Source organism: Salmo salar, chromosome ssa15 (genome assembly GCF_905237065.1).
Source record: "Salmo salar chromosome ssa15, Ssal_v3.1, whole genome shotgun sequence".
Lineage (NCBI taxonomy): Eukaryota > Metazoa > Chordata > Actinopteri > Salmoniformes > Salmonidae > Salmo > Salmo salar.
In genome coordinates, this window is record NC_059456.1 from 87,124,369 (window position 1) to 87,147,119 (window position 22,751).

The 22,751-nt window shown below is 44.7% G+C and overlaps 2 protein-coding genes across 2 annotated transcripts; one reads left to right on the forward strand and one right to left on the reverse strand.

Moving 5' to 3' along the window:
* Window positions 1-1,847: 1,847 nt before the first annotated feature.
* On the reverse strand, window positions 1,848-6,872 carry LOC106572449 (EMILIN-3). The gene is made up of 4 exons (XM_014146643.2): window positions 6,303-6,872; window positions 5,933-6,052; window positions 4,449-5,656; window positions 1,848-4,223 (listed from the first exon to the last, which is right to left on the reverse strand). Exons 1-4 carry the CDS (start codon window positions 6,455-6,457, stop codon window positions 2,245-2,247), a joined length of 3,462 nt encoding a protein of 1,153 aa, XP_014002118.2. The 5' UTR covers window positions 6,458-6,872; the 3' UTR covers window positions 1,848-2,244.
* Window positions 6,873-13,420: 6,548 nt separating this feature from the next.
* Window positions 13,421-21,930, forward strand: samd10a (sterile alpha motif domain containing 10a). Its single transcript, XM_014146650.2, has 5 exons — window positions 13,421-13,960; window positions 15,323-15,501; window positions 20,472-20,640; window positions 21,069-21,209; window positions 21,313-21,930. The coding sequence occupies exons 1-5, from the start codon at window positions 13,948-13,950 to the stop codon at window positions 21,336-21,338; spliced, it is 528 nt and encodes a 175-aa protein (XP_014002125.1). The 5' UTR covers window positions 13,421-13,947; the 3' UTR covers window positions 21,339-21,930.
* The last annotated feature ends 821 nt before the right edge of the window (window positions 21,931-22,751 follow it).

Here is a 22,751-nt window from a genome sequence, read left to right on the forward strand (position 1 = left end):
ACGCTCAATTCCGTTCTCTTATGAGTTGAGCGTTCCTCACCTACCAAGTGGGAAGCATCTCGATACAACACCGTTACACTGGTCATTCAGATTCCAGATGGTGACCAATACTACAAGTTATTTCCCATCTGAAGAAACATCACATTTATAAATTGTAACTAGCGCCATACTGCTGTTGTTTCCAGCTAGCTAATATAAACTGGCTAGCTGGGAAGGGCTCATCAGGACGAATGACTAAACCGAATCCATTCGTCTCGACTCTCACCAACAATTTGGGTTTCATGCAGGTCCATATAGCCTCTTTCAAAAGGAAGCTCTAGGCAAATAACTCGCATTAATTTGAACTCTGATTTGTCATGAATGCAGCATAGGTCCATGTATTCTATCAGAGAAGGTGAAACAACCAGCAAAGTCCATTTTAAATTAGAAACTTTAGAGATTTAAGGCTTTGTCCCTGATCTGATCTGACATTTATGACCCTACATCACAGTTTACCACCATTTTTATGTAGCCAATTATTTATTTACTCATTAGCTGTCTGCGCTCAGAGGCGAAGCAGTTCAGGTCCCTGAAATCATTGCTCCACAGTCGGATGTGACTCCTCTATGTCCTCTGTCTTTATGCCAGCATCACCTCCTGTTAATTGATGAACATAATGACCGTGTGTTTGCCACAGCACAGGGCGTTAGGAGCCTAAAATAGAGACAGTGAACTGTAGGAAGGACTCTCAGTCTGAGGGACAAATTTACAGTCCAACTACCCGGGTTGAAACAGACCTGATCAGTGCATAACGGGTAGACGGAGAGAGAGAGAGAAAGAGAGAGAGGGCAGAGGAGAAAGAGAGAGAGAGAGAAGGGGGAAAAAGTGAGAGAGGGACAGACAGAGGGACAGAGAGGGACAAGGGGCGAGAGAGAAAATGGATGAATTAAGTAGAGAGAGAGAAAAGGACAGTTATGCGGGGGAGAGAGAGGAGTGGGTGCCTAAGAGAATGGTCTGAAGGTTATAACGTGCAGCAGGGCCCCTCTGGGTACAACTAACCATAGTGCTATGTGCGTGCGTGCAGATGACTCTATCCTTCAGCACCCAGTCTTGCCTCCTACATTTCCTATCTCTGTCTTGTTTTTCTCCTCTCTCTCCCAGGCATCGATCAATTACAATGCACCACCATTCTCCACCTCTGTGTCCAAAACCCTTTAACACAACAGCAGTTCATCTCACACAAATCAGACATTCGGTGGGATCTCCAATGGGGAACAGGGACTGATAGGTGGGGTTAGTAGGAAGGTCACCTATGAGCTGTCATAAAGGACCGATCAGAGATGTGCTTGGAGAACAGAATGAGTGATTTAGCGGGAGACAGGATTTCTGGCAGATAGTCCAGTCTCCAGTGTATGTCTAGTCCTCACCCTGATGATGCTTTTAGTCTCATTTCAAATATATTATTTACATTCAGAAGAATCATACACAACATGTTTATGAGGGGGTATTGGTGGTTTAATTCAATATTTTGATTGAATAATACATTCAGTGTATAAGCAACTCCATCTTGTATTTTACATTCCACACATGGATGAGATTGAAGGCGCAAGTGACCGTTCAGTGTCAACGGGCTTTGCCAATATGTGTAATAAACCAGACAGACTGATTTGTCCATACTTGATTCTGCTCACAGATTATTCTCAATGTGAGGTGACAGAGGAATCTAATGCCTCTCTGTTGCTCTCTGGTGGCTTTAGACGTGGCCTAATATGTCATACTTTTGCTATTGTGTTCACTCACTGACATCTTTGTATTTACTGTTGTCAAATTATTACTTATTCTTACAAGTATATACATTTCAGACTAGCAACAGTGACATAACGCCTCTTTATTATACAGACAATACTTTAACAGCAAGAGGAATGCAGATCATAAAGAACTGTAATGTTTTATACAAAATGTAAAATACAAAAGACAATAAACATACAAAATAAAAACGTAGTATCTTGGATACCTGTAAACTCATATGCCTACTAAACAACAGTAAAAAAAAAAAAAACAATATATAAGTGTCAATATAAAACATTTTGTGAAACAACATTCTATAAAAAATGATCTATGGCACGCCAGTGGGTTGAAACATTGCCTGTTTGTTTCTACCGTCTCCAGCTCACCCACCAGCCCTTTGGGGCTCAAGATAATTGTCCATTATCACTCAGTACAGAACTCTGGCCTCCCTCTTACGGTAATACATTTCATGACAGGTTACTGGTCTTCTCTTAACTGTTCTGGCTCTAGTAGGTACAGGCTCTGCTGGGTGGGCTCTGCATTCCACGTGCAGTTCCTGAGTTCCTGTCTCAGCTCAGACAGCTGGTGAGCGTGATTAGTGAGGGTACCGTTGACCTGGGACAGGTATCCATCTGACTGCCTCTCCAGCTCCGCCCTGATCCTCTCCAGATCCTTGGCCAGGTGACTGAAGCCCTTACATTGGCCCTCCACGCTGGCCACGCGGCCCCCCACCTCCACCACCTCCTTTTGGACTCCAAGCGCAGTGGAGCGGCAGCCCTGCACCTCCCCGGCCAGCCGCCTCCTCAGCTCCTGGAGCTCTCCCTTCATCCGGGTCAGCCTCTTCTCACCCACCCCCAACATGGAGGCCTGGCGCCCCAAAAGCTGCACCACGCCCTTCACCTGCTGGGCCAGGCGCTCCTCCCGCTCCTGCCAGGTGGTGTTGGCGCGCCCCACATCCTGGACCACCAACCCTACAGAGTCCTTCAGGCCCTTCAGGGTGAGGTTCATGGAACGGGCGTTGAACTTGAGTAGCATGATTTCACCCTGGACTGAACTCTCCTCCTCTCCCTCCTGGTGGTCTTCCCTGTGGGACAGTCTGGTCAGGAGGCTCTGCAGGGTGACATTAAGGCTGTTCAGACGGTTATTCTGCATGTCCAGGAGACCCTTCTCCTCTTCTCCTCCTGTCTTCTCCTCCTCCACCCTGTGAGTGTTTGATGTGACTTCGTCTCCCTGGAGAATGGGCTGAGAGGAGGAGGTGCAGAGGAGTTCCAGGCCGCTCAGCTGTTTCTGCACTCTGTCCACGTCCACCTCCAGCCTCCTCCTGAGGGACTCCACCTCTGTCTCCAGCGTGGGCACAGCGTGGCCCTCCAGCAAGGCAGGGGCCGTAGCATTCTCCAGATCCTCCAACGCTGTCAGCAGACGACCCTCCAGAGCCTTCAGCTTCCCCTCCAGACGGGCCTCCAGGCTGCCTGTCCCGACCTCTCCCTCTGAGCTACTGCCCTGGACCCCACCACTACCACTGCTACTAGCGCTCCCACCCCTGACCTTTCCACATTCAGTCAGGTTGAGCTTGGCCTCCGCATACTCCAGCCGCCCCTCCAGCATTGCCGCTACATGGTCCTTGTGCCCACCCAGCTCCACTCTCAGGTGCCCCTGGGACTGGTTGAGGCCTGCCACCAACTGTTCCAGCAAATGCACACTCTCACCTAGGCCAGTGACTCTACCACAGCAGCCCTCTGTCAGGACATGTCCCTGGATCTGAGTCTGCAGGTATCCCAGCTCCTTTCTAAGCCCAGTGGCGCTGACCTCCAGGGCCAGCTCCATCAGATCCTGTCTCTCCTGCTGCCCCCTGTGGCACTGTCGACTCAGCTCCCTGGCCCTCTCCCCACAGCGGGTCTCTGCACTCTCAACACGCTTCTCAAACTCCCCCAGGATCTCCGTCCGGGCCCCGCCAAGCTTGGCATCCACCAGATCCTCCATTGCCTTCTGGTTGTCTCTCGCTTCGGCCCTTGTCAAGCTATCTACACCGCCTGACATCTTCTTGAGGGTTCCGTCATGCCTGATCACACTGCCTCTCAGCTCCTCCAGCTCAGCAGCCTTGGCCTGTAGCTCAGTCCGGAGCTCCTCAACCCTCCCTGTCAGCTCGCTCAACCCTGGGAAAGCCTGGCCCCCATCCAGCCCCTCTGCATCGGGGTCTCCTCCAGGGATGTCTGCAAAGCCTACAGTGGAGTGGGGGGAAGAGGACAGAGCGGGGGCGGGGACAGGGCTTGGTTCTGCAGACAGCAGGGCGGAGAGCATCCTGTTGGCGTCCTCCCATAGTGAGGCGCGCAGGCCGTCCTCAAGTCCGTTCACCGTCCCCCTCAGCGTCTCCAGACCCTGGGACAGCCTCCGCACATCCTCCTCCATCCGGTCCAGGCGCTCAGTAGACTCACTGTCCACTATGTCCAGAGGCTGGCCTACAGAGGGGAGAAGAATGTTACATACACAATCATACTCACAAGAGTACAGGGAGAGAGCGAGAGAAAATGTAATGTAAGAATAAATGCTAATTTTAAGGATTTTAAGTCTTTGAAGAATGTTGCCAAAATCAATGGAATTTCTGGACAGTTAAGCACTCTAGATACATATAGATGTTGTGTTGCAGTACTGAATATGCATTGGAATAACACTCCCAGTCTCACCATCGATTTCTTGGCTGCCAGCATGGGGAGCTGTTTCATCAGTGACAGGCTCCAACTCTGAGTGAAAAGGATGATCAGTGAGGTCTGGGTGATCAGGATGATCTGGTCCAGGCTGCTGGGGATTGTTTGGCTCCAGATCTGGTTCAGGCTGGTGATGGTCTGGCTCCTGGTGGTCTGGGCCCTGGTGGTCTGGTTCAGGCTGGTGATGGTCCGGCTCATGGTGGTCTGGCCGGAGGTGGTCTGGTTCATGCTGGTGGTGGTCTGGCCCCTGGTGGTCTAATTCAGGCTGGTGGTGGTCTGACCTCTGGTGGTCTAGTTCAGGCTGGTGGTGGTCTGACCTCTGGTGGTCTAGTTCAGGCTGGTGGTGGTCTGACCCCTGGTGGTCTGGTTCAGGCTGGTGGTGGTCTGACCTCTGGTGGTCTGGTTCAGGCTGGTGGTGGTCTGACCCCTGGGGGTCTGGTTCAGGCAGGTGGTGGTCTGACCCCTGGTGGTCTGGTTCAGGCTGGTGGTGGTCTGACCCCTGGTGGTCTGGTTCACGCTGGTGGTGGTCTGACCCCTGGTGGTCTAGTTCAGGCTGGTGATGGTCTGACCCCTGGTGGTCTGGTTCAGGCTGGTGGTGGTCTGACCCCTGGTGGTCTGGTTCAGGATGGTGATAGTCTGACCCCTGGTGTTCTAGTTCAGACTGGTGGTGGTCTTGCCCCTGGTGGTCTGGTTCAGGCTGGTGGTGGTCTGACCCCTGGTGGTCTGGTTCAGGCTGGTGATAGTCTGGCCCCTCGTGGTGGTCTGGTTGGTGGTGGTGCTGTGGCCCAAAGATGTAAGGCTTGAAAGATGACCCTCGGTAGGAGGGCTGGGTCAGAGGAGGCCCAAAGGGACGTATACGGTAGGACTTGACGTTGCTGGGAGGAGGGCCTTTTGCTTTCACTGGGTATGACTTCATAGGAGGAGGTTCCTTCATGGGAGGGCCCTTGGTAAGCATTGGGTACGATTTCATGGGAGGAGGGCCCTTGGTCTGACTCCAGGGGTTTCCTTTAATGGGTGGGCCTTTGAATGGTGGGCCCTTGAATGGAGGCATCGCCTTAATTGGGTGTTGGTAGGCTGGGGGTCCCTCCATGCAGCCGTAGCCAGAGTATCCTGGACAGCAGCGCCATTCCAGCTCAGTGAGAGTCTTATGTGCAACTTTATAGACAGGCTTGTACATCACATGATATCTGAGGGTTAATGAAAGAAACAACATAAGCACAAGCAACTACCAAGCTGACACCTGTGAATGGTGAGAGAAAAAGTTACAGCCCTGTTTTCATACCCTTTTCATATGGCAAGAGGGGTAGAACTAATAATACTGGTTGTTTTTACAGCAGTTTTACAGCAGTAGTCCTCGTTGTAGATGTAGCAATAACAGTAGTAATTGTGGAGGCCGTAGGCCTATTTATGATACAATCTGTAATAGTTAAATCATGTAGTATCAATTATGAAGATGAACTCACATGAGGGTGGGACACTTCTGACCCCAGGCACACTTGTTGTACTGAGCTTTGACATAAGGAGCTACCCCATCCTGCATGGTGAATGACACAGTCTTCTCAACAACATAGGCACAGTGGTTTCTGTCAGAGAGAAAAGAATGAGAGAATGAGATCACACACTTCAAATAAGATTCTTAAACTTGCATCTTTTTCTAAACCTAAAAACCCTCTTGCATTTCTAACTGGCTTAGATATTAAAATGAAAACAAAAACAGACAGACTGCTACACAGTAAGATAACCAGCTTTAACTGAGCATCAAAAGCGGAGCCAATCTCCAGCGCCACGTCTCCAGAGGGAACAGCCCAGTTTATGTTCAGAACGTGTACTCACTTGAGCCTGCTGGTGGGCTTCCCATGGACATAGGGATGAGGATTGGGCCCAGCCTTGTAGAGGATGTACTGGGAGGGTCTGTAGAACTTGGCATCAGCCAGAGACAGAGTGACTGACAGGAGGAGGATGGGAGGTAATGCCACTGCAATGTGCATCGTTGCTCCCACTCAAGGAAAGGTAGATGGAAAATAAAATGAAAAAACTGCTGCCTGAAGACAGAAACAGTGGCAATATAGCTTTTAAAGAAAAAGTAGGTCTGCCTCAAAGTCAAGTTTCAACTCCGCTTGGGGGGAATCATACAACTTGATTTTTCAATGGCATCAGGCAAATGTAAAAAGGATGTATAGTTGAGATGCCAGCATCTCACAAAAAATACCTCACAGAACTAGAAAACATTCAATTCTAAAGCAGAGACTTCATTCTTAGTAACCCGATTCCATACATGAGAAGAAGACATGGAAAAAAAGTTGTCACAGAGAGAGAGTTCTTCAGCACTTAGGAAAAGCCAAGTCAAGAGCCAGTCTATTAATGTTGTCCTGGTGCAGTCTGTGGCTATTACTCTGTCAGGGTGACAACAGTCCACTGTGAGCTAAAAGGGCCGCTGTTGCACCCTAATAGGGAGCACCCTCTGGCATTATTTGCATATCCCCCTCCCACATTGCCCTCCTGAAAGTAACACAAGTGTGAGACTGGGGGGAGAGGCCTGAGTCCCCCATATGTGTAAATGCTCATTAATACCATATAACAGTGCTACCATGAATAGGTCACCACCATTACTGTGGCTGCTGCTGCTTCGTCATGCATTATGATATAATACACCTCTAGATTAACAGAGTCGGACAAACAGTCGCCGATCCTTTACCCAACATACTCAGCTACTGTCTCAGGTTCTAACTAATAACAAGGCACTGAGGCGATATCTATTTTTCGGAATCCGTTATGTTATGGATATTCTATGAGTTACTTGATCTTAGCCATAATGACCTATGTCTAATAGTATGATTATCTCAATGAGTAAAAGGTCAGCTGAAGAGACAGTCAGGGTCAAGGAATTAAATGCAACACATAATTGAATGTATCTCTATGGTCAGGGTTATGTCATGGGTTATGGCTTTGAATTTTAGGCTACTGATAAGGGGACATCAGAACACCCTGTTACCCTTACGTAATAACCAGTAAGCACTTTTTCTGTTCCGATCAACACAGCCCATTTGCAAAACAAAACAAACAGCTAATGATGGAAATGAAGCTTGGCAGTTGACATTTCCCCTGCTATGGCCATTTCATAGGCTTCATAGATACAGTATATTCTACCCACCACTCTACTCTACTCAGCACTGATGAAATCTATGAAACATGGCTACTGCTACACAGCTGGTCTCTCACCCCACTCTCACACCCACACCCCACCCAGACCTAACGGCAAACCAACAGGACCAACCAGGAACAAAGACAAACAAATAGCCTGTGTTGAAACACACCCACCCCTCTGTACTTCCTCCCCCAGAGAACCAACATACTCAACACTCAACCACAGCATCTGTGTTTGTTCAGTGCATCAGTGCCCAGTGAGGTGGCTAGTTAGTCGGTACAGTGAGGGAAAAAAGTATTTGATCCCCTGTTGATTTTGTACGTTTGCCCACTGACAAAGAAATGATCAGTCTATCATTTTAATGGTAGGTTTATTTGAACAGTGAGAGACAGAATAACAACAAAAAAATCCAGAAAAACACATGTCAATAATGTTATAAATTGATTTGCATTTTAATGAGGGAAATAAGCATTTGACCCCCTCTCAATCAGAAAGATTTCTGGCTCCCAGGTGTCTTTTATACAGGTAACGAGCTGAGATTAGGAGCACACTCTTAAAGGGAGTGCTCCTAATCTCAGCTTGTTACCTGTATAAAAGACACCTGTCCACAGAAGCAATCAATCAATCAGATTCCAAACTCTCCACCATGGCCAAGACCAAAGAGCTCTCCAAGGATGTCAGGGACAAGATTGTAGACCTACACAAGGCTGGAATGGGCTACAAGACCATCGCCAAGCAGCTTGGTGAGAAGGTGACAACAGTTGGTGCGATTATTCGCAAATGGAAGAAACACAAAAGAACTGTCAATCTCCCTCGGCCTGGGGCTCCATGCAAGATCTCACCTCGTGGAGTTGCAATGATCATGAGAACGGTGAGGAATCAGCCCAGAACTACACGGGAGGATCTTGTCAATGATCTCAAGGCAGCTGGGACCATAGTCACCAAGAAAACAATTGGTAACACACTATGCCGTGAAGGACTGAAATCCTGCAGCGCCCGTAAGGTCCCCCTGCTCAAGAAAGCACATATACATGCCCGTCTGAAGTTTGCCAATGAACATCTGAATGATTCAGAGGACAACTGGGTGAAATTGTTGTGGTCAGATGAGACCAAAATGGAGCTCTTTGGCATCAACTCAACTCGCCGTGTTTGGAGGAGGAGGAATGCTGCCTATGACCCCAAGAATACCATCCCCACCGTCAAACATGGAGGTGGAAACATATGCTTTGGGGGTGTTTTTCTGCTAAGGGGACAGGACAACTTCACCGCATCAAAGGGACGATGGACGGGGCCATGTACCGTCAAATCTTGGGTGAGAACCTCCTTCCCTCAGCCAGGGCATTGAAAATGGGTCGTGGATGGGTATTCCAGCATGACAATGACCCAAAACACACGACCAAGCCAACAAAGGAGTGGCTCAAGAAGAAGCACATTAAGGTCCTGGAGTGGCCTAGCCAGTCTCCAGACCTTAATCCCCTAGAAAATCTGTGGAGGGAGCTGAAGGTTCGATTTGCCAAACGTCAGCCTCGAAACCTTAATGACTTGGAGAAGATCTGCAAAGAGCAGTGGGACAAAATCCCTCTTGAGATGTGTGCAAACCTGGTGGCCAACTACAAGAAACGTCTGACCTCTGTGATTGCCAACAAGGGTTCTGCCATCAAGTACTAAGTCATGTTTTGCAGAGGGGGTCAAATACTTATTTCCCTCATTAAAATGCAAATCAATTTATAACATTTTTGACATACGTTTTTCTGGATTTTTTTGTTGTTATTCTGTCTCTCACTGTTGAAATAAACCTACCATTAAAAGTATAGACTGATCATTTCTTTGTCAGTGGGCAAACGTACAAAATCAGCAGGGGATCAAATACTTTTTTCCCTCACTGTATCTCACAGGTGGAATGATTTAGATGTAGATGTGATTTATTAGGATCCCTATCAGCCGACGCCAATGGTGACAGCTAATCTTACTAGGGTCTGACATAATAAAAAATACATTACAGAAAAAAGACTTTACGATTGACATACATATAAATACATAAACATGTAGTGTGTGTGCGTCTATCAGTTACACATACATAATGTAGTCGTGCAAGCCATGTACATATACGTTCTCAATAACCTGAGTCCCCTAAATCCTACACATTTCTATTTGTGAAGTGTAGAGAGTTTGCTTTTAGAGAAAGTGTGACTCATCAGGTAGGCTACATACCAGTGAGACGTGTGCCTGTTTTGGAGACGTGATGGGTTAAAATAGAACATTTTGGAATTTTGCAGTCATTGGTCTTACCCAGGAGTCAAGCCCCTGGGCTTACTTTGTGGTTATTTAGGTTAAACGCATCCCATTCATTTGTGCATTTATAGTGAGGGAATATGGGAAAACCATGTTAACATATTGCTGTGGACTGTTTCTAACCCAGGAATGATTTATTAGCTGGACCTTGTTAGCCTGCAGTCTGTCAGGAACAGGAGTAACATTGTGTCCATTATTTCAGAGCTGGCTTTTGATTGGCCCTAGTTAAAGGGTCATTTCCTGTCTCCTGTTTGTGCCTGGTCCCACCTTCTTTACCTGGGCACTCCCTGACACCTGCTGATGCACAACAATAGAACTGTGTGTGTGTGTGTGTGTGTGTGTGTGTGTGTGTGTGTGTGTGTGTGTGTGTGTGTGTGTGTGTGTGTGTGTGTGTGTGTGTGTGTGTGTGTGTGTGTGTGTGTGTGTGTGTGTGTGTGTGTGTGTGTGTGTGTGTGTGTGTGTGTGTGTGTGTGTGTTTGTGTGTGTGTGTGTGTTTGTGTGTGCTAACACATATTTGGTGTATAAGTGTGTTTCCAATCCCTTAGCTCTAAGCTACTCCACCATTTGATCTGTAAATAAGTCCTCATTGTTCCATAGGCAGGACCTGCCATACTCCGATACACAAGAGCTCGGTTTGGTCCTGGACTAGTCATGCAACACAAGCACACCTTTATTCTAGTAGAGCAGGCCACTCCACCGGAAAGGGCACCGAATGACATCACAATGTAACAGCTGTTCCAGGCTCGACGCCTCTGTTCACCTCCCCATCGTAACGCTCACTTCAGATTTAGAATGTTCACATACCATTCATCATGAAAAGGGAGAGGTCTAATTTACCTGCCACACACTTTTCTGTGTGGAGTCGCCAGTGAATAGATAGAATGGAGTATGTGTGTGCGTTTGTGTGCGTGCGTGTGCACGTGCCCACATTTCTTTAATTACCCTGCTCTCTTTCTCTTTCTGACTGCTTACTATTGACACCAGACGTCTACATTCTGAGCCTGCCTGTAAACTCTTTAAAGTGAGGTTTATGTTTTCTATGTTTTTGAAGGTTATTGTGTCTGAAGAAGAGTGTGACAGTGTTTAACTGGGAATCAGCCATCAGATTACATCATAAAAAGTATGTTACTGACAACAACAACATAACCTTAATAATTTTACATGCAGGAAAACCCCCATCAATTGTACACTAATGAGATTGTATTTTAGTGCAGAGAGATTATTCTAGGTTCGCCAATTATCTGCAGCTCTCTTTTTCAGTTGTTTGTTTGAGTGTACACTTGCATTTGTGTAGGCCTACGTTTCATCCGCCTCTTCCGGAAGGATCCCCATCACTACCACCACTAAGTACCACTATCATGCTTTAAAAGGGAAAATGTTTGTGTTCAGTATTATTGTCTATGTATGACAGAGCTGTGTTTTGCACATATACTATGTCTGGGTTATTAATCACATTATCTTGGCATTCATTCATTATGAGATAATATTGATGTAGGACAAATATTGATAAGAGCAAACCTCATTTAATGGCCACATGGGGAAGCAATAGCTTGTGGCACACCCACACCCATGTGAGAAGTTCAGTGTGTTTGTGTTAATCAGGCCTCATGGCTCTGTGTCCACATCTGAAGATGGGCAATACCTACCTGCACTTACAGAACACCTCTCACTCAGTCCTACTAATATATTGCTAGTTAATGGGAACAAGAGACTGTCATGAAAGTTCCATTTCATAGCAGAACCTACTGGGTCTGTAGCAATGGGTGTTTGACCTTTCCATAGATGAGAACAATGTTTGAGGCTTTGCCCCTGGTGTAGTGAAACCATTTAGAGAAGCTTGATAATCCTGCTTGTCTCCGCAATGTTTGGTAAATCCGCCTTTAGTTTAAATGCACCACAGTTATTGAATATCTTACAAAACAAATTACACCTGAATTCCCTGGTGCTGATAGTGCCGTTTAAAACTGTTGTTAAATGAGTTCACTAAAGTGTGAAATTGTTTCAATTGATTATTATAACTTGTTGTAATAACCTGTTGTAATTTATTTATAGCTGTCTTGTAGTTTTGTTATAATTATATTTATGTAATTCTTGTCCTCAGGGCACCATTGTAAATGAGATAATGGTCTCAGTTGGGTTCCCCTGAATAAATACAAGTTAATACAAAATATATAATAATAATGTGCCAAAGTATTATTTTTCCTTTGGAGAGAAAAAGTTTGTCCATTCTTATTGTGTGCTGAGCCTCTAAGCCAAATGGGTTGTTAGTGGACCATGTCTTTAATCATTTGCATTTGAAACTGTTGGAGAATTAATCATTATCCATTGATACACCATGAAACAAAAGGCTGGTCCTCTGCAGACCAGCCTTAACCTACTGTTAATATCCCAGGCTCTTTGATGTTCCCTCCAGTTCCCTTTCATATTTTAGGCCTCTTACCAGGCCAAATGTGCCCATGCTAATAAATCAGCCCCTATGTGCCCCCTAAAGTATCTGCTGCTTCATAGATAGTCATGTTGTCATAGCAACAATGATAGGCCTACACCCCGAGAAGTCATGTGCCCCTGCCCTGGTAATTAGACCTAAAGGAATCAGCTGTTTGTTGTCACTGGGTTAGTATGTCCCACGTGTGGTTTGTGGGGCTGATTGGTCCAGTGTGTATTCTGGGATTTACCATCAATGGGCTCCCGAGTGGCGCAGCGGTCTAAGGCACTGCATCTCAGTGCTAGAGGCGTCACTACAGTCCCTGGTTCGATTCCAGGCTGTATCACAACTGGCCGTGATTGGGAGTCCCATAGGGCGGCACACAATTGGCCCAGCGCTGTCCGGGTTTGGCCAGGGTAGGCCGTTATTGTAAATATGAATTTGTTCTTAACTGACTTGCCTAGTTCAGTAAAGGTTACATATTTTATTTATTTTTAAATATCCAGCCACAACCATTAGTAATGGTTGTATCCAACCATAAATTATATAGAAGTAGAATGGGTAGAACAGACGTAGTTCACTAAAAGCCACATGGTTTTTCACTGGTGTAACATGTCAACTCTGTTGACAGTTAGCAGCCTGATGATCTGTCAAACTGTCAAACTGATCTCATGCCATGACCCCACTCTCCAAGGGTGTCTTAGGGGAAGTGGGATATGCTAAAAACACATGACTATTTCACCACACACATGTACATGTGTGAATCAGGACAAATATAAGCACCCCTTATTTTACCTTTTGACTTCTTATTTACAGTAAGGGCCACTGCCTAAAGCCTTGGGTTTCCCCTTGGCTATCTTTGCTCTGAGGCTCCACCGTGGAAGTCATCTTGATGAAATGTATGGCCCCCAGGAGCCCCAGAGCTCTGGCTCCTTTTCTTTAGTAAATAAAGGCAGGAGGATCCCTTATGCTGAATGTTCTCTATTCTATTTTGCCTCTAGCGTGTGAGTCTTGCGCTGGCTTTTCATCAGCCGGTGTTCAAAGTCTCTCCACTGGCTGCGCTAATTACAGGGCTCTGGGCAGCACTTTGAGACGCTCATGCTGGCTCTTGAGAAAAAGCTGCGCGCCTGATTCTCATGACGAGATGAACCACACATACATGCAGTAGCTCCGCACTGACAGAACCAGTCAGCCAACATCATTGGGACATTCCGCACCGAAAGAGACTCATAACTTCACCCAGGACAGGACACTATTAGCTGCACCATCTGATAAGAGGTTGCGCTAGAGCCTATCTGTGTTTATTTTTTTACTTAGTGAAACGCTTCCAGTGTCAATTTTGACATTTGGCAGCCTATTTGAATGCTCCATGCGTTAATTCCTCCATTCACCACTGCATATAACCGATGAACTCACGAGATGTAGTTGTCTACTGGCAGTGGCACCTGAGCGGCGGTAAAAAGGAGCCAACGTGACTTTCGCGATCCTCTCCAAGTCGGCTAATTGTTAGCCCATACTGTCAGTGTAGACTTTGGCGGAACGGAGAGGAGTCCACAAACCGAGGATTACCTGTTGGATACTTTTACTAGTGCTGTCACGGGGAAAGGTGAAACGGCATGGCTGTGGACGGTAATTGAGATCCAATAGTTGTGCATGCGGACATCTCAATAGACGAATCATCCCCCATCTTCTCTTCTGATATACTTTCTATTGTCGGTAAAGCCAGGTTAAGCTAAACAAGTGCGCAGTGTAGCATTAGTTTTGCTGAACTTGCATGACCACTTCCCCTGCTTATTTTGGGCTTTAGATTTCTGAATTTAGGTGGAATTTTATGCAGCACGAACAGAAACCGCTGTCCGGACGGCGTGGTGCTGAAATTGATAGCGATTAAGGGTGACGGATTCGGGTCCATTTGCTTACAGTGACCACTGGCCATATAACCCATTTTATACAATTAAACGCCTATTTTGCAATCTAATGAATGAACCATTTGTTCACTGAAGATTGAGTACATCTCATATTAGATGTTTTCAAACACTTCTAGTGTATTTTTTTATTGAAGTTACTTTTCTAAGTGGCATGAAGAAACATACACACATGCCCCATGCTGAAAACCTAGACTAGAGGGTTGATATCGAAGGGTTATGTCCATTATGAAATGTTCTTCACCAGTGGCATTCATATGGGTTAGCTTGATAGCAAGAACTACCTTTGCGAAGCTTGGCTCTGTTGGGGGCCTGGAATAAGGGGGATACTGGATGATGCAGAGGAGGGGCACAAGCAAAAGGACCAAAATATACCCTTTCATCTCCTCTCCTCTCAAGCTCTCCTCTACTGTCTCTTGTTCTGTCCTTATTTTAACTAAACCTGTGTCAATTAGAGAAGAGACATTTGAATGAACATCACACACACACACTACTCAAAACATCACTTCCAACACAGCCAGAAAATCAACCCAATCTGGCACATTAATTAGTAATGACCTGTGGCTGGTTGCCAGGTTATGCTGCAGTAATGGTGTGTTTACTCTAGCTTGCACCTTTTCCCTTCATTATGATACTGAAAAGACACTTCCTGCCTGCAGAATGGGATAGGGTGTGTGTCTGCCAGTAACTAACCATAATGATGAGCGACTGATTTATATGCAGTAGTCTTGTGGAGTTGCCAGAAATGCCTGGGAGCTATCTGGGTAAAAGTTGAAGTTCCTTTGAACTTCAGCTCATAATGACTCAGTTTAATGGCTCAGCCATTATAACACCTGCTTGGTCTGCCTGGAAAAACACCTTGTAATGATGGTTGAGACCATCTCTCAATGAGAAGGCACCCAGGGTTTTACAATTTTTCCAGATTTCACATGGCATTTTTAGTGCAAATTACAGCATAGTCAGTGAGGGAATTTCAAGCACCACAAGCCTGTGACTTTACTGCCACTGTTATAATCAAATCCGATTTCTCGAATCAAAACTGTATTTGTCTCTTTTACTCTTCTAGCGGCCTCCAGTTTCAGTTTCTGCCGGCCTGCTGTGGAATACAGAGCGCTGCCGGAGGACTTCAACCACCTGAGTCGACGGACGGGAGGGAACCTGACTTGGCATGACGGGCGGGGTCAGAAAACAGCAGGGGGCCGGACAGTGAAGCTGCTCCAACAGCCTGGGACAGAGAAATATCAGGTGGAGTACCTCAACTATTTTAGATCTCTATTTCTGCATATCAGATCATAATCTCAGATCAGATGTGAAAAGTGACCCCATTTCTGTAGAACTTTACAGCCATGATGCTAATGGCTGCCTTTTTATGCAATATCTGCTTCTAGTCATCCACTACATCTCTAATCCTTGTAGGCCTATTCTAGATGCACATGTAAATTAAAAAAGGAAAGAGCTTCATGGGTTATTATTCGTCTCAGATCAGTCTTCTTCAATTATTAATTGACGTGTAAGCTTCTCTCTGGCCCTGTGTAATTTACCAACACAAAAGCTTCTCTCTTCACAAAGACAAAATATAAAAATATTATATGACAAATGCAATGGACTTTATCCATTGTTCCAACACGAGCAGCACTTTGTTCGTGGAGAATGGAAGATGCTGTTTACCCAGAGGGCTATGGGGCACTCAGACAGTCCAGCCTTTTATATTGACTTTAAAAAGAACTGCTGTCCTTCCTATGTACAGAAACACCAGCCTTTGTCTGTGGACTGAGAGCTAAAATGTGCAATATACTGTATGACATCTAATGGCTGTGGTCAACCTCACAGTATGTGCTCTGGCAGATATGTTTTATAACAAAGCATGTCTATCAATTTTGTGTGAACTGGGCCATAGCTCTACTATTTGGAGGGGGGGGGGGGGTTCTGGTTCTCGGTTCCCGGTGCCTGGTTCAATTAATGGTAGGGTAGTAGGGGGTAACTAGCCCCTGGGGCATCTCTCCCCTTGTTTTCAGTCAGAGGTGGGGACTGGATTAGGTGTGAGCAGTGCAGGAGGTGGGCTCGTGAGTTGTGCTCCAATTTTATTGGGGATAGCTTTATTTGTGACCTACAGGTACAAATTAGAATCGTGCAAAGCACGAGCATAAGAGAGTTGCCACATCAATGTTTCACTGAGTTAATTAGTTAAGTTATTGTTATTAAATGTTATATTCCAATGTTATTTAATATTATTATTTATATTCCATTCCAATATTATATTCCAAATATTTTATTGGGGGGGAATTAAAAACAACCACTGAAAACCTTTTGCTCCTGAATGTCATTTTAAAGACTGTAAGGATTTAAAATCTTGCATTATTCAAATCATATTTAGTGCAATTGTACATAATGGATTGTATAGAAAATGAACAACAAAGAAAGAACAAAGAAAATGAATGTGCAGGTGAGTTAAAAAGAGGGACTTTACATCAAATCTCCGCATAGTGCAGTTATTAATGGTGACATGTGTAACACCATTTCCCCCCCATATTTTATTGAAATAATTAAAATAAGACAACTAGACTTGAAGAATTACTTACTAAAGAATTTCTAAAAAGAACTGACACACTTCTGTGAAACCCTATGCCATACTCTTCTACTGGGGGGGGGGGGGCAGTTACCCCCGGAATTAAAATAAATAAATAACTTTTTTAAAAACAACATTTCATGAAATAACTGAAAAAGTGTAAACTGTAGCCATTTTTTTTACCTTAATAGTTTATTCGCCTAAATATGACCTTCATCCACATACCAAATGTTTTCCAGACGTTGCTTTTTTGTGCCAGAAATTAGACATGTTCTTAGTTACCCACTAGCACCCTATCTGATATATTATGCTATTCCCTTTACGTGGTATTACAGTGCAGTGAACCTTTTGTGTTTTCGAAATTGACTTTTAAATCATGTTATTGCAATTTCAATGTGCCTGTTGTTTTTTTTACCAATGAATGAAGGAATCTCTGCTATACATTGCAGTTTCCGAGTACCCTGCAAATTTGGGTTGATGACAGAGATACTTCCCTTCCCCTTCCATGCATGCATGCATAGGCTTCATGTTTTACTGCAATGCATTACATAATCTTGTATCATGAATGTCTGTGATGAAAAATGCAGGGAGAGAGCTTGTTTGTTTTTGTTTGTAGCTGGCCAAATTCAGGCCAAGGGGGGTAGCACTAGCATGTTGAGTTCAAACCTTTTGAACTTTAAGTGGGGCTGCTCTACACTGGAGAAGAAGAGCAGAGCAGAAAAGGAGAGAACACTGCATTCATTGATTTTTAAATTGAATGAATGATCAAAGGCCTCATTTGATTAGTCACCCATATCCTGGTCAGATTCCAAATGAAGGAATTTGGTTTTGGAATAAGACTGACCCACATGCACCCTGGTTTGATGCTGATGTTCATTGCTCACAGAACTATGTTCCCTGATCTTAGAGTTTCAGATGAATGTATGCGTTTGATCTGCAGGGGGACCTTTTATATGATAGGCTTCATTAGTGATGGGTTTAGTGTGTATATATGCTAATGTGAGAGCAATAACATTACTGTCGGGCAGGCGGTATCGGAACATGAGGTCTGATACCAACTGTCTCAGAGACAGTTTATATCAACAAGTCATCAGAGTGCTGAACACTTGAACTGGACTGACCAGCTGCTCATGCACACATCCACACAGACATACAGTACACACACACACACACACACACACACACACACACACACACACACACACACACACACACACACACACACACACACACACACACACACACACACACACACACACACACACACACACACACACACACACACACACACACATATATACACTACAAGACCAAAAGTTGCTCGTCGAACATCTCATTCCAAAATCATGGGCATTAATATGGAGTTGGTCCCCCCTTTTCTGCTATAACAGCCTCCACTCTTCTGGGAAGGCTTTCCACTAGATATTGGAACATTGCTGTGGGGACTTGCTTCCATTCAGCCACGAAAGCATTTAAAATATATATATATATATATATATATATATATATATATATATGTTTCACCTTTATTTAACCAGGTAGGCCAGTTGAGAACAAGTTCTCATGTACAACTGCGACCTGCTCAAGATAAAGCAAAGCAGTGCGACAAAAACAACACAGAGTTACACATGGGATAAACAATCGTACAGTCAATAACACAATAGAAAAATCTGTATACAGTGTGTGCAAATGAAGTAAGGAGGTAAGGCTATAATTAGGCCAATAGTGGCGAAGTAATTACAATTTAGAAATTTACACTGGAGTAATATATGTGCAGATGAGGATGTGCATGTAGAAATACTGCTGTGCAAAAGAGCAGAAAAACAAAAACAAATATGGGGATGAGGTAGGTAGTTGGTTGGATGGGCTATTTACAGATGGGCTGTGTACAGCTGCAGCAATCGGTAAGCTGCTCTGACAGCTGACACTTAAAGTTAGTGAGGGAGATATAACTTTGGATTGGAGATGCTTAATGTGAGTCTGGAAGGAGAGTTTACAGTCTCGCCAGACACATAGGTATTTATAGTTGTCCACATATTCTAAGTCAGAACCGTCCAGAGTAGTGATGCTAGTCGGGTGGGCGGGTGAGGCCGGGCATTAGTGAGGTCAGGCACTGATGTTGGGCAATTAGGCCTGGCTCGCAGTCGGTGTTCCAATTCATCCCAAAGGTGTTCGATGAGGTTGAGATCAGGCATCTGTGCAGGCCTGTCAAGTTCTTCCACACCAATCTTGACAAACCATTTCTATATAGACCTCGCTTTGTGCACGGGAGCATTGTCATGCTGAACCAGGAAAGGGCCTTCCTCAAACTGTTGCCACAAAGTTGGAAGCATAAAATCTTCTAGAATGTAATTGTATGCTGTAGTGTTAAGAGTTCCCTTCATTGGAACTAAGGGGCCTAGCCCAAACCATGAAAAACAGCCCTAGACAATTATTCCTCCTCCACCAAACTTTACAGCTGGCATGATGCATTCGGGCAGGTAGCATTCTCCTGGCATCTGCCAAACCACATTAATCCGTCGGACTGCCAGATGGTGAAGCGTGATTCATCACTCTAGAGAATGCTTTTCCACTGCTCCAGAGTCCACTGCTCCAGTTTTTACACGCTACGCGCTTCAGCACTCAGCGGTCCCATTCTGTGAGCTTGTGTGACCTACCACTTCGGGGCTGAGCCGTTGTTGCTCCTCGACGTTTCCACTTCACAATAACAGCACTTTCAGTTGACCGAGGCAGCAATAGCAGGGCAGAAATTTGACCAACTGACTTGTTGGAAAGGTGGCATCCTATGACGGTGCCACGTTGAAAGTCACTGAGCCCTTCAATACAGGAAATTCTATTGTCAATGTTTGTCTATGAAGATTGCATGGTCGTGTGCTCGATTTTATAAACCTGTCAGCAACGGGTTTGACTGAAATAGCCGAATCCACTAAAATAATGTACTTTTTTACTCCATACATTTTCCCTGACACCCAAAAGTATTTATTACATTTTGAATGCTTAACAGGACAAGAAAATTGTCAATTTAAACATTAATCAAGACAACAACCCTGGTCATCCCTACTGCCTCTGATCTGGCGGACTCACTAAACACAAATGCTTTGTTTGTAAATTATGTCTGAGTGTTGGAGTGTGCCCCAGGCTATCGATACATTTAAAAAACAAGATAATTGTGCCATCTGGTTTGCTTTATATAAGTAATTTGAAATTATTTATACTTTTGATACTTTTGATACTCAAGTAGTATTTTATGGGTGACTTTCACTTTTACTTGAGTCATTTTCTATTAAGGTATCTTTACTTGACAATTGGGTACTTTGTCCACCACTGAAGGAAAGTCACTCCCATCACCATATTCCTGGCAACTGCATTGGCATGTATTATATCTGTGTGGCTAAGATCATGAAGTGGTCCTTGGTGACCAGAAGAAAGAAAGACCCCTGGGTGTTTGAACAGATGTTTTGATGGATGGATCAAGGATGTGCTAGTCTAATTGACGTGGTGAGGTTGTCATCCCTTGGGGCACTCAAGGTTAAAACACATCACTTAAATGGGAGGGGTCTGAGAGATAATGGAAGCAGTAGAGGGCCAGAAAGGAAATATGACCTTGCAGAAATAAAATATTCGGTGTGTGTGCTTGGGTGTATTTCAGCGCCGTTCAGGCGACTCCTATGGAATCTACCACACCAGCCCCACCCAGCCTAGTCTGATCCGGCCTGTGGTGTTATGGACTCAGCAGGACGTCTGCAGGTGGTTGAAGAAACACTGTCCTCACAACTACCTGACCTACGTAGAGGCCTTCTCTCATCACGCCATCACAGGTATCAACTAGGACAAGTGTATTACTGGCACAAAGAACATCATTCATAATTACAGAATCAGAGTAAAATACAGTTGGTTTGAGTAGATACAAGTGCACTAGCCCAAAATCATAATTTACAATCATAAAAGGAGGCTAAAATACAGTAAGCGTGGATGGCTGGCAGAGTAGAGTTAGTTGAATAACTATGCTTGTAATACTCTTTACCCAATACAGGTATCAAAGGGTACAAGTGCACTAGCACAAAAACATTCATTAATAATCATGCAATGAGATTGGAATACAGCAGGTGTGGGTGGATACAGTGCACTAGCAGAAAAAAACATAATTCTTCATCAGAAAATGCTAGTAAAATACACAATCCAGTAGCTGTGGGTGTGTATGAGTAGTGACAGTTAATGACAGCCTCCTCTCTCTGCTCCCTGTCAGGCCGTGCTCTGTTGCGTCTGAATGGAGAGAAGCTGGAGAGGATGGGCTTGGTGCAGGAGACACTGAGGCAGGAGCTCCTACAGCAGGTGCTTCAACTGCATATGCAAGAGGAGGGACGAAACCTGCAGCTCCTTAGCAGAGGTGTGTGTGTGTGTGCGTGTGTGTGTGTGTGTAAATTACAGATAACATTTGAATGCGATTCTAAAAGTTCCTATTTTCTCTCCTTGCCTTTCTCTTGTAACAGGTGGCTCCTTTGGAAATCTATCGTAACATAACATTCAATTTCCGACTGGGTTGTTTACAGTGAAAAGTGGAAAGATTATAGAGCACTTCAACCATGTACAAGCTGGGAGTCTGTACACCAGTCAGAAACTAGGACTGCAATGTGAACCACATGGAAACTATTAACTCTGACGAGGACACATGAGATGATCACATGACATATCCAACTCAGACAGAACCGGGGGAGATGGAACACTACCCAATAATACATACAGTACTGTGATCAATAGAGCACAGCCCCAACTTTGAAAAGTTGGATATTGGTTTTCCATCAACTAAAGGGACAGACAGACTATACAGTTCTATCTGTGATTTGAAATGAAAGGATGTTATTAAAGGCTTCATGTCAGATTGGCTGTTTTTGTCTTGTTGCCCAATTTTATGTTATTTTATGTTTTAACCATACAGCTGTGCAAGGTTTGTTGTGAATTATATATTTTTGTCACAATGGTTCCTCTTGGAAGTATCCTATAGAGTACTCTAATTTGGGGCTTAATTGTAAATTGGATAGATTGTTGTGAAATACATTTATAGGGAAGGGCTCCTTATTTCAGACAAATAAAATGTATTATGTATTTAACATTGGCCTACATGATTTTTCTGTGACTCCAATCCACTACTGGTGAAGATCAACTACATTACCCACAATCCTCTTGAATACATGGCGCTGTCCACCAGCCGGTACCGAAGAGGGCAAGAGGAAGCTGAGTGCAGCGGGAAGAAAATGTCATCGCGCTCAGACAGGTACTGGCTGGTGTAGACTATTTCATTCTTATACCTTGTATTAGCTGATGTTGTTTAAACGAAGTCTGAAATATATGACTATGTGCTGAGCACTGCATTGCATTTATGCCTTTCGTTGTAGCTTAATCTACTACGGCATCATTTGACCTCCCAGAGCTTACAGTGGCTTGCTTAGCTGTAACGTCCCACCTGCGCATAAACACACAGTCAAGTTGGGATTCATAGAATGTTTGAAGTTTTATACATTGAATTCAAATACCGGTTAACTGAGTCGGATATCAAGTTTGATCATTTACCAATGATCATTCTAATGCTGTGTGTGTCAGCTGCTCTGCCGTCGCCAATAAAGTATGTCACCAAGCAGTCGCGTAATAGGATCAGTCTAATAATGGCCATCTGCCTTGGATCTAGCACAGAACAGAACAGAATGACGCTACTGCATTGCTCTGATCTCAGTATGTATCTGCTGAAATTGTAGTATTTGAGTGTATGTAGTTTGTTATAGTAATAACTAGGTAGCCTACACAATGGTACAACAAATTTGTGCCATCAATGGACACATGCTGAATGAAATGCAGTGCCCTGGCATTGTGCAAGGAAAAACTGTGACAAATATGATAAAACAGCAACTGAGCTCAGGTCAGAGACAGAGTCGTA